At 36.8% G+C, this 23,031-nt stretch overlaps 1 protein-coding gene and 1 long non-coding RNA gene across 8 annotated transcripts in view; one reads left to right on the top strand and one right to left on the bottom strand.

The window, feature by feature from the left end:
- Positions 1-8,072, bottom strand: part of LOC123000154 (uncharacterized) — an 85,592-nt gene extending 77,520 nt beyond the window's left edge. The window contains exon 1 of one of the 2 annotated variants that reach the window (XR_008961392.1): positions 7,956-8,072. This is a non-coding gene — a long non-coding RNA (uncharacterized LOC123000154). The remainder of the gene's footprint in view (positions 1-7,955) is intronic. The other variant, XR_006407930.3, reaches the window with a different exon arrangement.
- A 78-nt stretch (positions 8,073-8,150) lies between these two features.
- GNPNAT1 (glucosamine-phosphate N-acetyltransferase 1) lies at positions 8,151-21,434 on the top strand. Of its 6 annotated transcripts, none has more exons than XM_026480369.4 (7): positions 8,151-8,332; positions 12,103-12,284; positions 13,742-13,909; positions 15,392-15,454; positions 17,114-17,241; positions 18,410-18,471; positions 20,199-21,434. In XM_026480369.4, the coding sequence occupies exons 3-7, from the start codon at positions 13,756-13,758 to the stop codon at positions 20,344-20,346; spliced, it is 555 nt and encodes a 184-aa protein (XP_026336154.2). In that variant the 5' UTR covers positions 8,151-8,332; positions 12,103-12,284; positions 13,742-13,755; the 3' UTR covers positions 20,347-21,434. The 6 variants fall into 6 exon arrangements, with proteins under 6 accessions (XP_026336154.2, XP_026336155.2, XP_057174508.1 ...); XM_057318525.1 differs by having other exon boundaries at positions 8,180-8,332; positions 12,200-12,284; XM_026480368.4 differs by having other exon boundaries at positions 8,249-8,387.
- Positions 21,435-23,031: the final 1,597 nt, after the last annotated feature.

The following is a 23,031-nucleotide window of genomic DNA, read 5'->3' as shown; positions in this document are numbered from 1 at the left end:
GCAGTGTCAGGCTCCCTGCTCAGCAGGGAGTTTGCTTCTCCCTCTTCCTCTGTCCCTCCCCCAACTCGTGTGCATGCATTCTCTCTCTCGATAAATAAAATCTTAAAAAAAAAAAAAGGAATAGGAGAAGTACCTGACTTTCCTAACACAGAGAAGCAGGCACAGAGACAGACAAAATGAGAAGACATGCCTGATGGAGAATTTAAAGCAATGATCATAACATCGTCACTGGACTTGAGAAAGGGACGGAAGACATGACTGAGACCCTTAACATAGGAATAACAAAGCAGAGACAAGGGCTCAATAAATGAAATGAAAAACATGCTTGATAGGATGAACAACAGAATGAAAGAAGCAGAACAAATTAATGACCTAGAAAACAGAGTAATGGAAAGTAGTCAAGCTGAACAAAAGAAAGAAAAAAGAATTATGCAAAACGAGAATAGACTTAGGGAACTCAGTGACTCTATCAAATGTAATAACATTCACATTATAGGAGTCCCAGAAGAAGGAGAGAGAGAAAAGGGGGCAGAAAATTTATTTGAATAAATAATAGCTGAAAATTGCCCTAATCCAGGGAAGGAAATAAATATCCAGATCTTAGAGGCACATAGAACCCTTAACAAAATCAACAAAAGCAGATCCACCCCAAGACATAATATAATTAAAATGGAAAATATAGTGATAAAGAAAAAAATCTTAAAGCAGAAAGACAAAAGGAGACAGTTACATACAAGGGAAGCCCCATAAGATTATCAGGAGTTTTTTCAGCACACTTTTCAAGCCACAAGAAAGTGGCATGATATACTCGAAGGGCTGAAAAAAAAAAATCTGCAGCCAAGAATACTATATCCAGGAAGGCTATCATTCAGAATAGAAGGAGAGATAAAGAGTTCCCTAGACAATGGCACCTGGTTCCTGGGATCAAGCCCTGCATCGGGCTCCCTGCCCAGGGGGGAGCCTGCAGAATTCTCCTTCTCCTTCTGCCACTCCCCCTGCTGGTGCTCTCCTGCTCTCTCCCTGTCAAATAAATAAATAAAATCTTAAAAGAAAAAAAAAAAAAAAAGAGTTCCCTAGACAAACAAAAACTAAAGGTGTTCATGACCACCAAACCAGCCCTTCAAGAAGTATTGAGGGGACTCTTCGAGTGGAAAGGAAAGACCAAAAACAATAGTATGAAGGTAACACAAAAGCAGTAAAAAAGAATATTTTTGAAAAATATCAATCAAGGAACTCACAAAATAAAAGGATGTAAAATATGACACCATATACCTAAAATGTGGGAAGGAGTAAAGAATGGATTCAAACTTAAATGACCTTCAATTTAATATAGACTGCTATATGGAGAAGAAGCTATATACAAACCTAACGGTAACCATAAATCAAAAACCACTAATAAATATGCAAAGAATAAAGAAAACGAAATCCAAATATATCACTAAAGAAAACCAGCAAACCATGAATGAGAGAAAGACAAGAAAGGATCAGAGAAAATCTTCAGAAACAACCACAACACAAGTAAAAAAATGGCAATGAACACATATCTATAAATAATTACTTTGACTATAAATGGACTAAAGGCTGCAATCAAAAGACATAGGGTAAAAATGGCTAAAACAAGACCCATCTATATGCTGCCTACAAAGATTTATTTTAGACCTAAAGACACATGCAGATTGAAAGTGACAGAATGGAGAAACATCTATCATGCAAATGTATATCAAAAGAAAGCCATACTTACATTGAACAAACTAGACTTTAAAACAAAGACTGTAACAACAGACAAAGGAGGACACTACATAATAATAAAGATGACAATCCAACAGGAGGATATAACAATTATAAATATTTATACACCCAACATAGGAATACCCAAATACATAAAACAGTTAATAACAAACATAAAGGAACCAATCAATAATAATACAATAATAGCAGAGGATTTTAACACCCCACTCACAGATCATCTAAACAGAAAAAAACAACAAGGAAACAAGGGCTTTGAATGACACACTGGACCAGACAGACTTAACAGATGTATTCAGAGCATTCCATCCTAAACCAGAAGAATACACATTCTTTTCAAGTCCACATACAACATTCTCCAGAAGAGATCACACATTCGGTCACAAAACAAGCCTCAACAAATTAAAGACTGAAGTCATTTCATGCATCTTTTCTGACCACAATGGCTAGAAGTCAACCATGAGAAAATATCTGGAAGACTACAAATACATGGAGGTTAAATAACATGCTACTAAACAATGAATGGGTCAACCAGAAATAAAAGAAGAAATTAAAAAGTAAATGAAAACAAATAAAAATAGAAGTACAATGCGTCAAAAACCTTGGGGTGCAGGAAAAGCAGTTCTAAGAGGAAAGTTTATAGCAATACAATCCGACCTCAAGAAGCAGGAAAAATCTCAAATAAACAACTAACTTTACACATAAAGGAGCTACAAAGAACAACAAACAAAACCTAAAGCCAGCAGAAGGAAGGAAACAATAAGGATTAGAGCAGAAATAAATGATATAGAAACTTAAAAAACAACAACAATAGGACAGATCAATGAAACCAGAAGCTGGTTCTTTAAAAAAAAATCAATAAAGGGGCACCTGTGTGGTGCAGTTGGTCAGGCATCTGTCTGACTCCTGGTTTCAGCTCAGGTAGTGATCTTGGGGTTGTGGGATCAAGCCCTGTGTCAGGCTCCACGTTCAGCACAGAGTATGCTTGAGCTTCCCTCTCCCTGTCCCTCTGCCCCTCCGGCTCATGCTTTCTCTTTCTTTAAAATAAATAAATAAATCTTTTTAAAAAATCAATAAAATGGATAAATCTCTACCCAGACCTGTCAAGAAAAAAAGAGAAAGGACTGTAATAAATAAAATCACAAATGAGAGAGGAAAAATAAAACACCACAGAAATAAAAACAATTATAAGAAAATATTATGAAAAACAATATGTCAACAACTGAACAACCTAGAAGAAACGAATAAATTCCTAGAAACATATAACATATAACCTAGAAACAAAACAGAATCAGGAAGAAATGGAAAATTTGAACAGACCAATTACCAGCAAAGAAATTGAATCAGTAACCAAAAAACTCTGAACAAACAAAAGTCCAAGAACAGATGGCTTCCAGGTGAATTCTATCAAACATTTAAAGAAGAGTTAATACCTATTCTTCTCAAACTATTCCAAAAGATAGAAAAGGAAGGAAAAGTTCCAAATTCATTCCCTGAGGCCAGCATTACCCTGATTCCAAAACCAGAAAAAGATACCACCAAAAAAAAAAAAAAGGGAACTACAGGACAATATCTCTGATGAACATAGGTGCAAAAAATGCTCAAGAAAATACTACCAAACCAAACTGAAAAATATATTTAAAAAATCTTTCACCACAATCAAGTGAGATTTATTCCTGGGATGCAAGGATAGTTCAATATTTGCACATCAATAATGTGGTATATTATTACATCAACAAGAGAAAGGATAAAAACCATACAATCATTTCAGTAGATGTTGAAAAAGCTTCTGACAAAGTACAATATCCATTCATGACAAAAACCCTCAAAAAAGGAAGTGTAGAGAGAACATCTTTCCAATATAATAAAGGCCATTTATGAAAAACCCACAACTAACATCATCCTCAATGGGGAAAAACTGAGAGTTTCTCCCCTAAGATCAGGAGCAAGACAGGGATGTCCACTCTCACCACTTCTATTCAGTATAGTACTGGAAATCCTAGCCACGGCAATCAGACAACAAAAAGAAATAAGAGGCATCTAAAATGGTAAGAAGAAGTAAAACTTTCACTATTTGCAGATGCCATAATACTATACATAGAAAACCAAAAATACTCCACCAAAAAACTGCTAGAACTGATAAATGAATTCAGTAAAGAGGCAGGATACGAAATCAATGTACAGAACTCTATTGTTTTCTTATATACCAATAATGAACCAGCAGAACATGAAATTATGAAAGGAATCCCATTCATAATTGCACCAAAAATAGTAAGATATCTAGGAATAAGCTTAACCAAAGAGGTGAAAGACCTGTACTCTGAAAACTATAAAACACTGAGGAAAGAAATGGAAGACAACACAAAGCAATGGAAAGACATTCCAAGCTTATGGATCTGAAGAATATTGTTAAAATGCCCATCATACCCAAAGCAATCTACATTTGATGCAATCTCTATCAAAATACTAACAGCATTTTTCACAGAACTATAACAATCCTAAAATGTGTACGGAACTACAAAAGACCCTGAATAGCCAAAGCAATCTTGAAAAAGAAAAACAAAGCTGGAGGCATCACAATTACAGACTTCGAGTTATATTACAAAGATGTAGTAATCAAAACAGTATGGTACTGGTACAAAAATAGACATATAGATGTCAATGAAACAGAATAGAAAACCCAGAAAAAAACCCACAATTTTTTTAATTCTGTGCTTTTTTTTTTTTTTTTAAGATTTTAATTATTTATTTATTTGAGAGAGAGAGAGAGAGAGAGAGCAAGCACAAGCAGGGGGAGAGTCAGAGGTAGAGGGAGAAGGGGCTCAATCCCAGGCCCCCAGGATCATGACCTGAGCTGAAGGCAGACACTTAACTGACTGAGCCACCCAGACATCCCCAATAAAACCACAATTATATGGTCTCTGACAAAGCAAGAAAGAATATCCAATGGGAAAAAGAAGTCTCTTCAACAAACGATGTTGGGAAAACTGGACAGCAATATGCAATAAAAGAAACTGGACCACTTTCTTACACCATACACAAAAATAAATTCCACATGGATTAAAGACCTCAATGTGAGACCTGAACCCATAAAAATTCTAGAAGAGAACACAGGCAGTAACATCTTTGACACTGGCCATACCAACTTTTTTCTAGATAGGTTCCCTGAGGCAAGGGAAACAAAAACAAAAATAAACCATTGGGAGTACATTAAAATAAAAAGCTTCTGCACATGAAGGAAAACAATCAACAAAACTAAAATATAACCTATGGAATGGGAGAAGATATCTGCAAATGACATATCTGATAAAGGGCTAGTATCCAAAATATATAAAGAACTTATAAAATTCAACACCCAAGAAACAAACAATCCAATTAGAAAATGGTTAGAAGACACAGACAGGTTTCCAAAGAAGACATACAGATGACCAACCTTCACATGAAAAGATGCTCATCATCACTTAACCATCAGGGCAATGCAAATCAGAACTGCAAGAGATATCACCTGACATGTCAGAATAACTAAAATCAACAACACGAAACAACAGGTGTTGGGAAGGATGTGGAGAAAAAGGAACCCTTTTGTACTGTTGGTAGGAATGCAAAATGGTGCAGCCACAGGGGAAAACAGTATGGAGGTTCCTCAAAGAATTAAAAATACAACTACCCTATGATTCAGCAATCACACTACTGGGTGTTTACCCAAAGAATATAAAAACACTAATTCGAAAAGATATATGCACCCCGTGTTCACTGTAACACTGTTTAAAATAGTTAAGATATGGAAGCAGCCCAAGTGTCTATCCACAGATGAATGGATAAAGATGTGGTGTATATATGCAATGGAATATTATTCAGCCACAAAAAAGAATGAAATCGTGCCGTTTGAAACAACACGAATGGAGCTGGAGAGTATAATGCTAAGCAAAGTCAGTCACAGAAAGACAAATACCGTATGATTTCCCTTATATATGGAATTTAAGAAACAAACAAAGGGGAAAAAAAGAAACAAACCGAAAAAAAGACTCAACTATAGAGAACAAACTGATAGTTACCAGAGGGGAGGTGGGTGGGGGAATGGGTGAAATAGATGATGGGGATTAAGAGTACATTTATTATGATAAGCACTGAGCAATATATAGAATTATGAATCAGTATATTGTACGCTTTACACTAATATAACACTGTATGTTAACTAAGTGGAATTAAATTTAAAACTTAAAAAAAACTGTCCTAAACAACACAAAAGAGAAACAAAAACATGTTCCTCAAAAATTTTAAAATAGAAACTATCGTATGGTCTAGCAATTCCATGTCTATGTATTTATCCAAAAAAAAAATTAAACCACTACCCAGAAAAGATATACATACCCACATGTTCATAGCAGCATTACTAACAATAGCTAAGACATGGAAACAACTTAAGTGTCCATTGTTAGATGAGTGGATAAAGAAGTTTGTGTACACACACACACACACACACACACACACAGTGGAATATTATTTAGCCATTAAAAAGGAAATCCTGTCATTTACAACAAATTGGATGGAGCTTTAATACATTACAGTAGGTGAAATAAGTCAGAGAAAAAAAATACTCTATGATCTCACTATATGTTGAATCTAAAAAAACAAACAAATTCATACATACAGACAACAAATTAGTGGTTGCCAGAGTTGGGGGGTGGGGAGCAAAATCAGTGAAGGGGTCAAAAGGCACAAACTTCCAGTTATAAGTTAAATTAGTCCTGGGGATGTAATGTATGCATGGTGACTACAGGTAACAATACCTTATAGTATACTTGAAAGTTGCAAAGAGAGTAAATGTTAAAAGTTCTCATCACAAGAAAAAACAAATTTGTAACTGTGTGGTGAGGGATGTTAACTAAAGACACTGAAGTAATCATTTTGCAATACATAAATATATCAAATCATTGTATTATACATCTAAAACTAATACATTATATGTGAATTATATCTCAATTAAAAATAAATAAATAAAAATGACAATACATCAATGATTCCATTAAACTAGATGTTGAGATTGTCACCTGGCTACCTTGGGTTCCTCACTGCATGTAAACCAACAGGCAAAGAAGCAGGGCACTGTACTGGCTACGGTGGCTATTAAGGAGAAATTGTGTTCCTTTGGTACAAAAGGGAAAAGGAGGAATATGTCTGAAATGCAGGGGATCTTATGGTGTACCTCTTAGAACTGTGCTCTGTGATAAATTTTATTACTGATTGCTTCACTTTTTGCTAAATTATGCATTCACAGGATTCTCTTGCTCAGAAGAAACTCACTGAAAACCTAAGGCCAGACTATGATAAGGAAACAAGGCTATATGTTTCTTAATATCTGTGGTGTTTATCTCTTCTCATGTCTTATACATTCTTTCCTATACAAAAGGATAAACGGAAGGAAGCATACAGAAATGTGAATGCCATCAGCCTCACTGATGTTTGAAGGTGTGAGAATGCATGAACCAGTAAAAGTGTTAACTGGAATTTAAATCTCACAAATAAGCAGAAAATATAATCCCTGGCAGACTATACGGTGTTCATTGAACAGTATTAAGAATAAAATACTTTGCAATTTCAGTAAGCTGAAATTTATAAGGAATGGGAGCTACGAGCTATGTGGCTTTGGTAAATTACTTGCCATCTCTGAACCTCGGTTTCCTAATCTGTAAAATGAGGACAGGTGTTTTGGAAGTGCGAGCTGACAGAAAACTCATTTTTCTTGTCCTAAACCAGGGTTTCTCCCGCTCAGCAGTACTGACATGTCAGACCAGGTTGAAACGCTGTTGTGGGGCTCTGCCCTGTATATTTCAAGATGTTTCACAGCGTACCTGGTGTCTCCCCACCTCTACCCTCTGTCATCTGGAGAGACGCCAGTGACACCTCTCCCACAGATAGGAGGCTGAAAAAGCTCCAGACATTGCCAGTTGTCCCCTGGGAGGCAAAGCCGCCACAGCTGAGAACCAGTGTCTCAACCCTATGGTTCATCCAAAAAAGATCTGAAAGAAGTGTAGTGGCCCCGCTTCCTGGAGGTGACTCAGAAAACCGGGGATGAGGAGCTTCCAGCTGCCAGCAAGTCCTAATTAAATGGACTATTAAAAGAAGGGGCCACAAGGGCAACCGAAGGGAGCAAGAGGCCGGACCTGCGGCTTCCGAATATGAAAGAGGCCCACACTCTGGGCACTTACACTGCTTCGCGGACTCTGGGCTCCGTGATTCCCAGGTACGCGGAGAGCCTGACGCCGCGGCGGGGCCGCAGGGAGCCAGCCGGGTGCGTGCCCGCGCCGCCGGGAGGCGGAGTCCCCGCGGGGGCCGTCCTCGCCGCGCCCCACGTGCCAGAGCCCGCAGCAGGCCCCGCCCCGGCCCGCCCCTCGCCCCCGAGCGCCTCCGCCCCCTGCGCGCGGCCCTGCGTCAGCGGCCCGGGGTGGGGCGGAGGCGTTGGCGCTGCCACGTCCTGGTCGCGGCTCGCGCAGCGGCCGCCGCGACGGCCACCGTGGCTCAGGAGGTGGCGGAGGAGGTGGGGCTGGCGCTGAAGCCGGATCCGGATCCGGTACCGTGTACCCGGGTGGGTGAAAGCCCGACGGGCCTGGAGAGGAGCGCCGACCGCGAGGCCTCCACGGGTGAGGGAGGCTGGGGGCCGGGGAGCGAGAGCGGGGCCGCGCCGGGTGTACTGGGGGCCGTCGTGGGCCTGCCTTCACATTTGTCAAACAGGTGTGACGGTGACTGCTGCCCCGGGCGAGGCGGGCTAGGCCTGGGTGGGAGGTGTCTGTTCCGGGAGCCGCGCGTTTGGCTTGGCCAGGTGGGTGCACGTGTGCTTGTAGAGCGCGGTTCCGAGCAAGTTGAGCGGACACGCGCCTGGAGCAGAGAGAGCTTAGGAATGAGGGTCCGTGGTCCAGCCGTAGGGGTGCGGGAGCAGGGACTGCGGTGGAAACTAACTCTTCGCTCAGCAGGCTTCAGCGTGGAGGATCGAGACCGTTGCTCAGTCTCTGCCGCCATCGGTTTTGAACAGGCACAAATGCCCCGACCCCCCTTTCACCCCTTCCTTTCCGAGGTGCACCCCGCGGCGGTCGGGAGCCGCTTGAGGACATGCTCCTGCTCCGAAGATCTCATCCCGCACTGACTAATTGGGGCTTTCACTGCGGGAAGGAGGGACATTCTTTGTCTCTTTTCCCGGGGTTTGCGCCCCTAGACACACTGAGCGCTATGATTCCCCTTATAAGAGGAGCCGATGTTTATGTAAACCGAACTCTTAAAATTTCATACAAAATTGGAACGGGCGGTTATGGAGTTAGTTTCGTTAGGCTGTACACTCATGAACGAATCTTAGAATGGATCTCAAGGAATCATTTACATCAGTTCTACTTAGGCAGAATTCGCGGACATTTTTTAGAATTAGAGCTACCTGCCTGGTACGATGATGTAAAGATTGGTGTCTATTGAGTATGGTATTTTAGAGCTCAAAATGGGAAAACAAGATAGGATTCTAGTCCCAGTTCACTCATTTGCTGTGTTACCTTGGGGCTCCATATGCTCCAGTTCCCTGATCGGTAGTCTGGGAATAATGCCAGATTATAGGGATCAAATAAACGATCAGAAAATACTTTTTAAAATTCTCAAGTGAAGTACAGTTTCATAGTTTAGTGAATATGGCCAGGCCTGTTAAAATCATCAGCGAATAAAGTGTTTTTTAGATTAAAAATTTAGTCAAATTATCACTGAAATTGTTACGAAATGTAGGTAGACAAACCCTAGAGTCTCAAACAGCAAACTTTCCCCCGTTCGTCATGTACGGAAGTAATGTAGTGATGGCCTCGTGGCTCTCAAGGTATGTTAAGCAGCTTAGACTTGGCCTTGGATTATGCTTTTAAAATTTTTATATCAACTTTAAAAATCTTCATTCCCAGTGTCTGTTACTTGTTGCTCTCGGTTGCTTGCTTCTAGCAGCACCTCCTCCCTATTTGTATTTTAGTGTGCTCTAAAGCTGGGAAACCAAATGGTTGAAATTGTGTCCAAAGTATAGTCAACTGAATGAAAACCTGATGATCCTAGCAAAAATGAGTTTGGTGTATGGTTTTTGTGATATCGCTTGTGGCAATTTGGGAATCTTTCCTCTTTTGGATTTTCTGAAATGTGACCTTCAAGTAAGTCTTATACCATTTGTTATTCATTCACTAGGCATTTATTGGGCTGTTAGGCACATATGGGCCTTGTAAATGCATGCTGACTTGGCAGTTAAATTGGAAAAGTTCTGGAGAAATGTTTAGGGAGGGTTAGGGTTTATTTTTTATTTTTATTTTTTAAAGATTTTATTTACTTGACAGAGCACAAGCAGGGGGAATGGGAGTGGGAGAAGCAGACTCCCCCCCCGCCCCAGCAGGGAGCCTGGTGCTCCATGCTGGGCTCCATCCCAGGACCCTGAGCCGAAGGCAGATGCTTAACCAGTTGAGCCACCCAGACACCCCTAGGGCTTACTTTTTTAAAATCAGTCACCCCCAGTGATCATGATGAGATTCAGCCTCAAACAACAGTTCTGGTTACTGAAATTTACTATTTTGCAGTACTGTGGGCACCTTAAGATGCTAAAATATCACTTCTTTTGTAAACCAAATTTATCTTTTTCATTCCTTTCTAAAATCTTTTGAAATTTGGTATCAAATCACATCCTGCTTTAACTTTTCCAGCATATTAATTGGGCACTAGCAGAATTTTACTAAATGGGGATGGAGTAAGATAAAGGAAAGTAACTTTAAATATGGCTTTGTTTTGTAAAATAGATCGTAAAAACATTTTGATTTTAATCTCTGATTGCCTGGTTAATGGATTCTTATTTCTAATTCAGAATGCCTTGTTTATTGTACTTTGACATATCTGATACTCTTATTTTCCAAATACAGTTTATAAGTGTTGCTTTTGGCTCAATTGTTAACTGGTATAATGCAGTAGGGAATCCGTCTTCGCTACTGCGTCTTCAGTACCAAGAGTGCGGAGTCTGGAGTCATGCAGGAATGGCTGCATCATCTCTGGTAACCCATGCAAAATGCAGATGGAGGGCTCTTTGTTGAGAAATTAAGAATTTCAAGACAGTGGCAGTGGAGAGTAGAACCAAGTGTGAGGCCCTGGGCAACTGCGCAGGTCCAGTGCCCTTGAAGCTGGCTCTGTTGCTTGGTTTTGAATCCTGTTCCTTATTGGCTCTGTTACCTTGAGCAAATTACTGTGCCTGCTTCCTGGTCTGTAAAATGGGGATAATAATGATAGACCTTTCATTGTATTTTTATGAGTTAACAAATACAAAGCACTCCATAAATTTTAGCCAGTATTATTTATTTTTATGATCATTCATGCAATAGGACCATCTGGTTAAAGAAAAGCACAGGAAAATATTAGTATTTACTATTTAAAATTCATTAATTAAAGGTGTTGTAATCCTAATTCTCCTGTGTACCTCTTCTCCCCTTTCTCTCTTGGAAATTAACAACTGTATTTTGTGTGTTTTCTAGGCTATATTTTATCGAAAACTTGGGCAGCTTTATAGGAAAAAGTAATCGTTAACTTTAAATTGTTCTAATGTTCATCTAAATTCCCTTTGAGCTTTCTTTAAACTTCATGGTTACAATTGTATGTTAAATAAAATGATCATTGAACTGTTTAAAGAGTGTGTTGCCCCGAGGAACTAAATTTTTAACACTCTCCAGCTTCTGTATTTAATATATACATTTTACTTTGTTAATAAATATTTAGCTTGTTTATCTGCATACCCAAAAAACAATGTTGTTACAATGATGTTACTCATCTCATCTTGAGATGAGAGTAAACCCAAAAGCCTCAGGGATCCAATTATCAGGGACAAACAGTAAAATGCATGCATTAAAGTTAACCTATAAAAAATCTGTTTCAAGTAGACTGAAAGCTTGTGAAATTTCATATGAATGATTGTTAATCATCACAATTTATTTCCTTTCCTTATTAGTCTTAGAACCAGGTATAGTGTTTATGGCATAACATATTTGAGTCCTTTTTGAGGGGGAAAAAAAGGCCCCTTGGTATTCTACATAATAAACTATGATTGCTTTTTTATTCTTTCTTTCCTATCCAAGAATGTTTCAGTTTAACATAAACATGTAACCTGTCATCCTTTTTGCATCCCTTGTACCCAGCACAGTGCCTGACTCATGAATTAAAGATAAAAAATATTAACAAAAATGTATAAACATGAATTTTTAATTAGCTGCTAACTAAAATACATCTCATTGAGCACTTACAGTGTGCCAGGCACTGTTAAGTGCTGTATATAATAATTCATTTCATCCTTCTAATAATTCCATCTCCATTTTACAGATGAGGAAACAGATCGTCAGAGTTGACATTAGCCATAATCGCATTTGACATCCGAACACCAGCTTGACTCCAGAGCTCATGCTCTTTTTCATCTTAGGTTTAAATCCTGGCTCCACTAATTTTGTGATCTTGGGCAGGTTACTTAACGTGTTGCCTACATTTCCTCATCTGTTAAAATGGAGGTAATAATCATCCCTATCCTATAAGATTATTGAAGTGAATGTACTAGTAATGTGTAAAGTTCTTTGAACAATGCCTGATCAAGTCGTAAGTGCTGAACAAATGTGAACTTCTATTATCATACCGCGCTACCTTCTCAAAACCTCTACTACAGTGCAGATTACCTATATGGTTGTGTCGGGTTCCACAGGCAGGAGTTTAATCAACCTTTGAGGAAAAGTCAACAATAATTGCCCTTAAGCATATTGTGACTTAGGAAATAGGGAACATTATGGGGGTGGTGTTTTTGGGAAAATCATTAAATGGACTTTAATTTTTCCTGTTTGTTTCCTTGTTTTATGGTAATGTTATAGATGTATATCTTTAAATTCTTTGTTTCAAAGAAGAGCTAGAAGCAAGTCTCAAATAGAATAGTTTCTTTAACTGGGTAAAGGGATAGAAATGAGGTAGGGGTTGCTTTACAGTCTCATAACAGTTGTTAGGAAAACCGTGTTCTAGCAACTCTGTGTTCCACAGACATGCCGCTGTCCCCATTTTTATGCTTTATTCTATCTTTCTATTATTTAGTCTGTTTTACTATACCTAGTAAGAATCTGTCCATTTCTGAGTGTTCAAAAAAGAGGACAGTACCATAATTGATCCTTTTATAATAGCATGAAAAACACTGGCTATTCTTAAGCTGCCTAAATGTAGCTGAGAAACTTACATTATAGATTTTTAGAAAATCTGGTGTGAAAACAAAATCCAGCAGATACCTTTAATGTGAATCTGTCATAGCTGAGACCAAATATTACAATGAATGTAGAGAGTAATTTAAGCCAGTTCATCAATTATCTTCTGTTCATGGTTCATATAAAAAAACAAGTACCATGCCCAATAAGTCTTAGTGGTAAGACCACCCACAAATAATTTCTTAGCCCAATAATAAAATCCAATAATGAAAAAAAAAGTAAAAGCTCATGGAAAGTCAGCTATTCACAGTGCTATGCTAGCACCAACCCATAGGAAAAATGTTTTATTTTTAAGATTTTATTCGTTTATTTATTTTAGAGCACACATGTCAGCGTGGGGAGGGTCAGAGAGGGGGAGAATCTCCAGCAGACTCCGCCTGGCGCAGAGCCCAACACTAGCTCGGTCTCATGACCCTTGAGATCATGACCCAAGCAGAAACCAAGAGTCGGTCACTCAACCACTGAGCCACCCAGGTGCCCCAGGAAAAATGTTTGAAAATACTTGCTAGAAAATGTGGTTTTAAAGTTTAAAACTTATAAAGTTATTCACTTGTTTACTATCTGATGTTCACTGCGAGTTTTCTATTTATCTGTGGTTGTGGCATTTATGTTAGATTCAGGATAGAATAAAGTATCTTGCATGTGTGTTAATTTTTATTAAGAAGTAGAATTTCTCACTGATCCTAATTCCATATTAAAATGCCTTACCATTTAAAATTGTGTTTTAGAGCTTACTGCGAAGATGAAACCTGATGAAACTCCTATGTTTGACCCAAGTCTACTCAAAGAAGTGGACTGGAGCCAGAATACAGCTACATTTTCTCCAGCCATTTCCCCAACACATCCTGGAGAAGGTTTGGTTTTGAGGCCCCTCTGTACTGCTGACTTAAATAGAGGTAGGGATTCAGTTTACAAATCCTGGTTAGAATTACACAGTTGGGTCCCTGACAACATGGGGGTTAGGAGCACTGACCCCTGTGCATTTGAAAATCTGTGTATAGATTTTGAGTCACCCAACACTTAACTAATAGCTTTCTGTTGACTGGAAGCCTTGCCAATAACAGAAATAGCTGATTAACCTATATGATATATGTGTTATATACTGTATTCTTAAAGTAAGCTAGAGAAAAGAGAATGTTACTAAAATCATAAGAGAAAATTTATTTACAGTGATGTATTTATTCAAAAAAAATGTGTACTAAGTTCACAGATTGTAACAGATGTTACAGATGTTTACAGATGTAAGTTTGAACTATACAGTTCAAACCTGTTATTCAGGGGTCAGCTGTAATTGACATTCTGTTTTCTCCAGAAACATGATGGTGCAGATAATTTTAAAAAATAATGTTTGATTTTGAATTATTTTGTGCACTTAATTTTTTTTTAAGATTTTATTTATTTTGAAGTAAGCATTACACCCAATATGGGGCTCGAACTCGTAACCCCAAAATCAGGTTGCACGCTCTACCAACTGAGCTAGCCAGGCAGCCCTTTTGTACTTAATTTTTAGAGTGACCGAGACAATTGTAATATGTATGTATCATGGCTAAGACCATGTATATTGTGAAATATTTCATATGACTTAAGAATAACAACATTCCTTCCTAATTAAGAATCCAAAAAGACTTTTCATAAAACTAAAATTATCATCTCTAATGACACATAAGGAAAAATCTTCTCTAAGAAGCCGGATGGGGAATGAGGGTGGAGATAATATGCCTTGGATAAGTTGCAAAGGTTTTGTTTACGTATATTTGTTTTTTTAATGTCTAAATTCTCCAAGTGATTTCTTTAAATTTAATAAAAAATCAACTTTTTCGTTTTCTTTTTGCTAAGAAATCTAAAACTAATTTTGGTCAAACTAATTACTGAGTATGTAGAAATTAAGATTCTCAAAGTTCCTAAAATCTTCACATTAATTTAACACTAATGAAATTAATCAGGAATCTTTAAAAAGTAGTCTTAACAATATGATTTATATTTTATTTTAAAAATAGTATCATATTTGGCCATAATATAATCTTGCACCAAAGCATGTATCTGGGAAAATTTGGCATTCCCTGCATCAAATTTAGTGAAAATTACATTGAAAAACAAACCTGCTGGTTTTATAAATATTGAGTCATTAAGGTCTGCAGTATTCCAAAAATCTCACGCAGGCAAAAACATTGGTAGAACCTATTACTTTTGTTTTATGTAGCGATTATAGAAAGAATAATAGGTTTCAGTTTAATCCTTTTAAATAATAAAATTAATTTTAAAATGATTACAGAAAATTTTGGAAACACAAGTACCCATAATCCCACGAGCTCCACACATTGCTTCTTTGATCTTTTATTTGGTCTTCTCATGATTTGAAATCTGTTTTTCCAAACTAGGTTTTTTTAAGGTACTAGGTCAACTGACAGAGACTGGAGTTGTCAACCCTGAACAATTTATGAGTAAGTACTACAGCCTCTTTTCCTGAATGAAAAATAAAGGGAAACAAGATTTTTTATTTGAAGCTATATTCAGTGTCTACTTGTGTTTTTTTGTTCAAGTAACTGGAAATTATTCATATAACAATTAGCTATTATTTAAATGTTTAATGTGGCTAACCTGTTGTAGAATCCAAGTGTAGTAATTACCATGTTTTACAAAATACCTGACTTTTAGATAATTACTGTAGCGAGGTGGCAGCTCTAGACATTGTTTTATATTGTAGTGTTTTTCATGTGGTTAGGTTATTCATGGAAATTTCATCACCAAATAAAAAAGGGTAAGATATTATGTTTTAAATTTGATTATGTTGAATTTTAAGGTTAACAGGTATCTTCAAATTTATGGTTCAGCCCCCCTTTTTTATACATATGAGAGAATGGAAATCCAGAGAGGTCTAATGACTTAAGAGCACAGGTAGTTATTGGTAAGGAAAAGACTAGAACCTTCCTGATTCCATCCAGTGCTCTAACACTGTCCTCCTGTTTCCTATAATTTCTTCATTTCCTTCACTAGGTAATTTTGTTTTGTACTCTGTCTAACCCTCCCAAGATGAAGATCACCATTTTCTGATCCTCATTGTTTTCCTTCATTGAATTTCTTTCTTTCCCCTCCAGAACCCTATCTAGAACAAAACCATGGAAATAAACAATATGTGAGAATATTAGGCTCAGTTTTTATTCCTGAATTCCTCTTTGCATGCATATCGAATTAGATGAGAAACCCATTATTTTGGCAATGTAAGTACTAAAAATCAATTTGAGAGGGAAAGTATTCCATCTTCGCTCCTATTTGCCATGTGACTTTGGGATGATTACTTAGAAATAGAGACATTTTTCACCTAGTTCACAAGGTGTTTTCAAAACAAGCAAAACCAAGGGCTCTGTTTCTAAAACAGCAAGTCATGTAGTCATTAAACACTTCAGATCACAAAGGGAAAACTGAAAACTACTTTGTCAAAATATTTTGAAGCCGGATGACTAAAAATTACAGAATGGAGCCATGTAAACATTCTTACTAAAATTTGCAGTTTTGTTCTATTCAAATATCAAGTGTAAAGGTTAAAGAAATTGACTTAAAGTAATGAAGATACGAAAACAGTCTTCATTAGTCACAGAAGTGGCAACATCTACAATTTACTATAAGCGCTGTTCATCTGGAAGTAGCTGTTAATAGTTGTACTTTGCTAGCAGATTTTTAAAATGTGTAGACCATGGGGCGCCTGGGTGGCACAGCGGTTAAGCGTCTGCCTTCGGCTCAGGGCGTGATCCCGGCGTTATGGGATCGAGCCCCACATCAGGCTCTTCCGCTATGAGCCTGCTTCTTCCTCTCCCACTCCCCCTGCTTGTGTTCCCTCTCTCGCTGGCTATCTCTATTTCTGTCAAATAAATAAATAAAATCTTTAAAAAAAAAAATGTGTAGACCATATTTCCATTGATAATGATTGCTGGTGTTTCAAGCACTTGGTCATTTCTAATAATATTTTCTTTAAAAACAAAGTGTAAATTACCGTGATGAAATAGTTTTAAATATTCAATAATGAAATAAGCTAATCCTAGTATTTTTATGGCACCTACTAAAGTTTAATGTCTACCACATAACACTTTTTTCAATTTCCACAGAATCTTTTGAGCACATGAAGAAATCTGGAGACTATTATGTTACAGTTGTGGAAGATGTGACTTTAGGACAAATTGTTGCTACAGCAACTCTGATAGTAGAGCATAAGTTCATCCATTCCTGTGCTAAGGTATGTGTTCATATTAATGCTTATGAATAAAATAAACAGGTGTTTTCTAGGAAAACTGACTTTTGAGTTTCCATTAGGCAGATCTATTTGCTCACTGCATTTTATTGTAAAATGAGAGCAAATTTTGTTTTGTAACATTTGTAACATTTTCCCACTGTGTTATGGAAGTTAGGAGGAAGAAAATGTATTAATAATCTGAATTGTTTGCTGAAAATTGTTCTGTAAGGTGTCAGATTTGGTACAGTCCTAGAGAAACCAAGTCAACATCATAAAATTTGGCAGTAATGATTAGAATATATGATGCAATTAAAAAAAACAATACTTTGTATATAGATTAATAGAAGTTCTCATCAGTTTCCAGTTAAAGGATTTAGAATATTATATAATTGACCCTTGAACAACATGGGAGTTAAGGACACTGACACCCCCCCCCCACTTCCTACAGTCAAAAATCTGTGTGTAACTTGACTCCCAAAACTACTAGTAGCCTACTATTGACTGGAAGCGTTACCAACAACATAAACAGTTGATTAACATGTACTTTGTATGTTATGTATATTATATATGGCATTTTTATAATAAAATAAGCTACAGAAAAGAAAATGTTACATAAGCAAAATACATTTAGGGTATTTTATTTATCCAAAAAATCTGCACATAAGTGGACCTGTGCAGTTCAAATCCATGTTGTTTGAAGGTCAACTGTGTTCTCTAATTGTGACATTCCTAATGCCCATTCACTCCTCAGGACTCACATGAGAACATAGGTAATCCGGTGAAAATAAGATAGGAACACTTGGAATGTATTCTGTGAAGTATGAATTTTGGTGGGGTTTATTAGAAATAAATTGTATTTGGATGTTTGAAAGAAATTGCTATTAAGCAAGGACTAAGATGATGTAGTATGAACACGACAAGATTACATTTTGGTGATGTGGATTCTGAAATCTTTAAAACAGTGGGGTGGGAGGATTTAAGATACAGACAAAACAAGATTAGGCCATAAGCAGACTCATTATATTATTTTCTCTATAATAAGTAAAAGAAGCTTGCATTTTGGTTTTTGAAGTTCATTTATAAAACATTTATCAATGAATTATGTCACTTGTTGATTTAGCTAAAAACAAAACTATATGCCTAGTCCTTTAAACATTGTAAATATTTTCAGAGAGGAAGAGTAGAAGATGTTGTTGTTAGTGATGAATGCAGAGGAAAGCAGCTTGGCAAACTGTAAGTAGGTAGAAACAAGGTATCCCTGGGTAGATACTTTCTCTTTTTCCATTAATAGTTTCTTGCTGAGATATTTGTTAAAAAATGTTTCCCTGTTTGAAGTTCTTTTTAGGTGTCCTTAATTAGGCTCACTCTATAACTTAAACTAAATTTAATAAAGAAACAAAGTATTTTTATGTTTAATCATGAAGTTTAGAAATTGGAATTATACTGTTTTATAGCCTGTAACATTTTTATTATCTTTTAATAATAGTATTCTCCTACTAGTAGGAAACAAACTTTTGTTATTTTTTTAAATTTTTATTTATTTATTTTAATTTTTAAAGATTTTATTTATTTATTTGAGAGAGGGAGAGAGACAGCCAGCGAGAGGGAACACAGGCAGGGGGAGCGGGAGAGGGAGAAGCAGGCTCCCAGCGGAGGAGCCTGATGTGGGGCTCGATCCCAGGACTCCGGGATCACGCCCCGAGCTAAAGGCAGACACTTAAGGACTGAGCCACCCAGGCGCCGTGGAAACGAACTTTTGGTTCAGTCAAGTGATTTACCCCAGTTTCCCAGTCATATATAAAAACAAAAGAGATGTTCTCAGTCTTATAAGTTTTAGAAACATATACTAAAATAGCTTTTCCTGTACAATCCTCTATGCGTTTATCTAAATCTTTTAAAATAAAGTTTCATAGGTTTATTGCCTATTTTATAAGCTAGAACTTGCTTTTTAATACCATCTCTTCTGAGTTTTAAGGAATTCACTCAATAAATATTAAGTACCTGCTATGTTCCAGATATCATTCAGGGTATTTGGGATATATCAGTGAACAAAACAGACCAGCTTCTGGTGTTCTAGTCCACTTAATTTTGTCATATCGTTTATAATTTCATAACTTCAGCCAAGATGTTCTGTCTTCAAAATGATACTTTTTAGTCTATGCAAACGTGAGAAAACCCTCTGGGCAAATTTTTGTAGATCTTTTCTAGTTTTTTCCTCCCTAAGGCAGTTAGAATCTTTTTTTTTTTAAGATTTTTTTTTTTTTATTTGAGAGAGCGCAAGAGGGCGAGGGGCAGAGGGAGGAGCAGACTCCATGCTGAGCAGGGAACCCAAAGCGGGGCTCCATCTCAGGACCCTCTTACCACACTGAGCCACCCAGGTGCCCCTAGAATCACGTTCTTATACTGGCTTTGGATTCTTTAAGGATTTTAAAAATGTATCCTGTTTTGCTTTGTTTCTATTTCATACTAATTGGAACAATCCAGAGTTAATCTGATATATGCTTTCACAAATATTAGCTTTAAAATGATAAAGAACAAAGCTATTATTTACTCATTTCGTGTGGGAATGTTGACTGTTCCTAAGTAGTTTGAACAGATTTAGGGAAAAAATTTACAATTTTGGCCATATTTTTTAAAAGATTGACAGTCTTTAGTGTTAACATTTTTTTAAACCTATTTCTAAGGAGGGTTTAGGTGAATTTAGTATTGTCCTGTTTATTAATGGGCTAGAGATTATGAGATAAAGTATATTTGAAACAGTAAAATGCTTCGGGTGAATTAAATGCTTTTCCATTCACAATCTGAATAGTTAAATGAATGGGTGAGAAAGGTCATGTTCTAAACCTGTTTCTAATATAAACTTGATGTTTTATTTATATAATTTTTATTCATTTATATTAAGTTATTCACATGCATTTTTATTAACAAATGCTCTGTGCTCCCCCCCTTCTGAATTTCAGGTTATTATCAACCCTTACTTTGCTAAGCAAGAAACTGAACTGTTATAAGATAACCCTTGAATGTCTACCACAAAATGTTGGTTTCTATAAAAAGTTCGGATATACAGTATCTGAAGAAAACTACATGTGTCGGAGGTTTCTAAAGTAAAAATCTTTTAAGAAAGACATTTGTCAACGGAGCTAATGCAACAAGGCGATACTCTTCCTAGAGTTAAAATACTTTGTTGCTGCAACCCAGTGACCTCCATAAATACTGGATTGAAAAAAAAACATTGTAATACAACAAATATAATGATATTTAGAAGATTACTTTGGGCTGGTGGGACATGCTGTGAGTTTAGATTACAAATGAGTATTATAAAGGGGATGATTTTTAACCAAAGGAATATATTTTTAACTTGAATCTTTTCTTGCATTGTATTTTTCTAAAGTTTGGCTTCATTTCTTTGTAGTTAGAGTATAAGTAGTAAGGAGTTATGCGTCTGCTATCTGTACGGCTCATTAAAAAAAAAAAAGCATACCATGAATAAGGCTGTTACCCCATTCATAAAATCAATATTTTTGTTTCAAAGAAACACCAAAACCATATTATCATGTGGATACACCATATTATCATGTGGATACACCATATTATCATGTGAAATTGGATAAGATATAAGTAAATGTAGTGCAGTCCAACATTTGTTGATCCTAATACTCTACTGGTAAACAACCTGGTCAGCCTTTTAAAGTACAAATGAAAATTATAACATGCGACAAGATTCAAAGTAAAGCAATTTAAGCGTACATCTAAAAGTTTACATAATTCTTATGCAGATAAGGTACCACCTGTCTTATATGTGAAATATAATTATGCATTTGTTTAAAATACCTAAGAGCAGATATAAGGTACTTTTTAACAGTGAATTAACAAATCTTGGTATATTACATATTTCTAACCTGATTTCTCATCTTTTCATTGATGTCTGAAGCCTTTCTTCTAACATTTTTATGATAAATAAATGACAGAATTGAGTGGAATATTTAAATACGTATCATACTGCATTTGTTACATCCTTAAAATGCTGATGGAAGCTTTTCTATTTACTGTGATTGTCATGGTACTATTATTCTGGTCACTATCTTGTTTTGATTTTATTTATTTTAATTATTTTTTTAAGTTGAAGAATTTGATATTTTATTAATGGTTCTAATCTTTTGCATTCCATGTTACATTAAACCTGTTCATACGATGAAGTCTTTTGTTAGAATTCTAATGTCTTTGTTTTTCTTGAGTCTTCTATTGAACTATTAGGTCACATCCTAAGTTCATAAAAGTTCAGTTTTTTGTGTACTCTTTGTAAAATTAACTGGGAAGGTAAAGACCAACCACTTTTTATCCCTCTGATTCACACGTACCTCAACTCGATTTAGGATTTCTCTCCTTGCAGTAAGCTAAAGTTGGTTTTCTTTTTTTTTTTTTTTTTAAAGATTTTATTTATTTATTCGACAGAGATAGAGACAGCCAGCGAGAGAGGCAACACAAGCAGGGGGAGTGGGAGAGGAAGAAGCAGGCTCATAGTGGAAGAGCCTGACGTGGGGCTCGATCCCATAACGCCGGGATCACGCCCTGAGCCGAAGGCAGACGCTTAACCGCTGTGCCACCCAGGTGCCCCTAAAGTTGGTTCTCTAAAACAACAAAAACCCTTCATTAGTAGAGGGTGCACTACTTACCCGCTAACGACTTATGCATATGAAATGATCTGTCTCTATTGAAAGCAACAAACCTGCTTTTGCCTTTTCAGCTAGTTTTCCTTTTTCAGGAGTCCTACACTACAGCCTTAGCATGACAGTAGCTTTATTAGGTACATTCTGGTAATTAAAACCCATGTTAAGAAAATAAGCCTAATAGAAAGCAAAATTAAATGCTTTATCTTTCTTACTTCTAAACAACTTGAAGTAAAATTGTCTACAAGGTTGGTATTTAAATAAATCCCTTTAGTGTCCTTAAGGTCGCCTCTTAAATCCTTCCTACAGGAAACAGAGTTACAAAGTATAGTAATGAAAATTGTGTCATTGAGCAAAATGGTGATCTATATTTAGCTTTAGTTAGCCAGAGTATGTTTAAAATTTTCTTTTTTTTTTTAAGATTTTATTTATTTATTTGACAGAGAGAGACAGCGAGAGAGGGAACACAAGCAGGGGGAGGGGAAGAGGAAGAAGCAGCCTCCCAGGAGGGCAGGGAGCCCCATGCGGGACTCAATCCCAGGACTCCGGGACCATGCCCTGAGCCAAAGGCAGGTGCTTAACGACTGAGCCACTCAGGTGCCCCTGTTTAAAATTTTCTAAACCCTATTGAATAGACTTGAGTACAGAAAAAGCTGCATAAAACATTTCACTATTTGCTTTTGAAATGAAGTGACAGCTGTGATTTTTATCATGCCTCACATGTTTTGTATATTTATATTTCCCTGACGCTAAGATGCACTAATATTTTGGAAATCAGGATGCATTTTATGATCAATGACTTGCCACAGTTTATTCAATATTTTGCCTTTTAGTGGTATGTAAAATAACAGTGTAGTGATAGCATCTTGGATTTGATGAAAAATAGTATGTAGGTAGGCTGACAGAGAAGATGGTACTGTGAAAAGAAGTTTTCTTTTTTTTTTTTAATGGGTAGAAAAAATGTGGATGACCTATATACCTTTTCCTTCAGACACAATTCCCTCACTTCCAACTCCAAATCTGTTCAACGAATCCTTAGAAATATTCTTGAGCTAAAATTCAGGCCTTGCCTGGACTATTGACCATAATTTGTGTGTGTGCGTCCACAAAGTTTTCGAAGATACTC

Source organism: Ursus arctos, unplaced genomic scaffold (genome assembly GCF_023065955.2).
Source record: "Ursus arctos isolate Adak ecotype North America unplaced genomic scaffold, UrsArc2.0 scaffold_25, whole genome shotgun sequence".
Taxonomy (NCBI): Eukaryota; Metazoa; Chordata; class Mammalia; order Carnivora; family Ursidae; genus Ursus; species Ursus arctos.
Note: the sequence above shows the minus strand (reverse complement) of the source record. Positions and strands in the feature narration are given on the sequence as shown.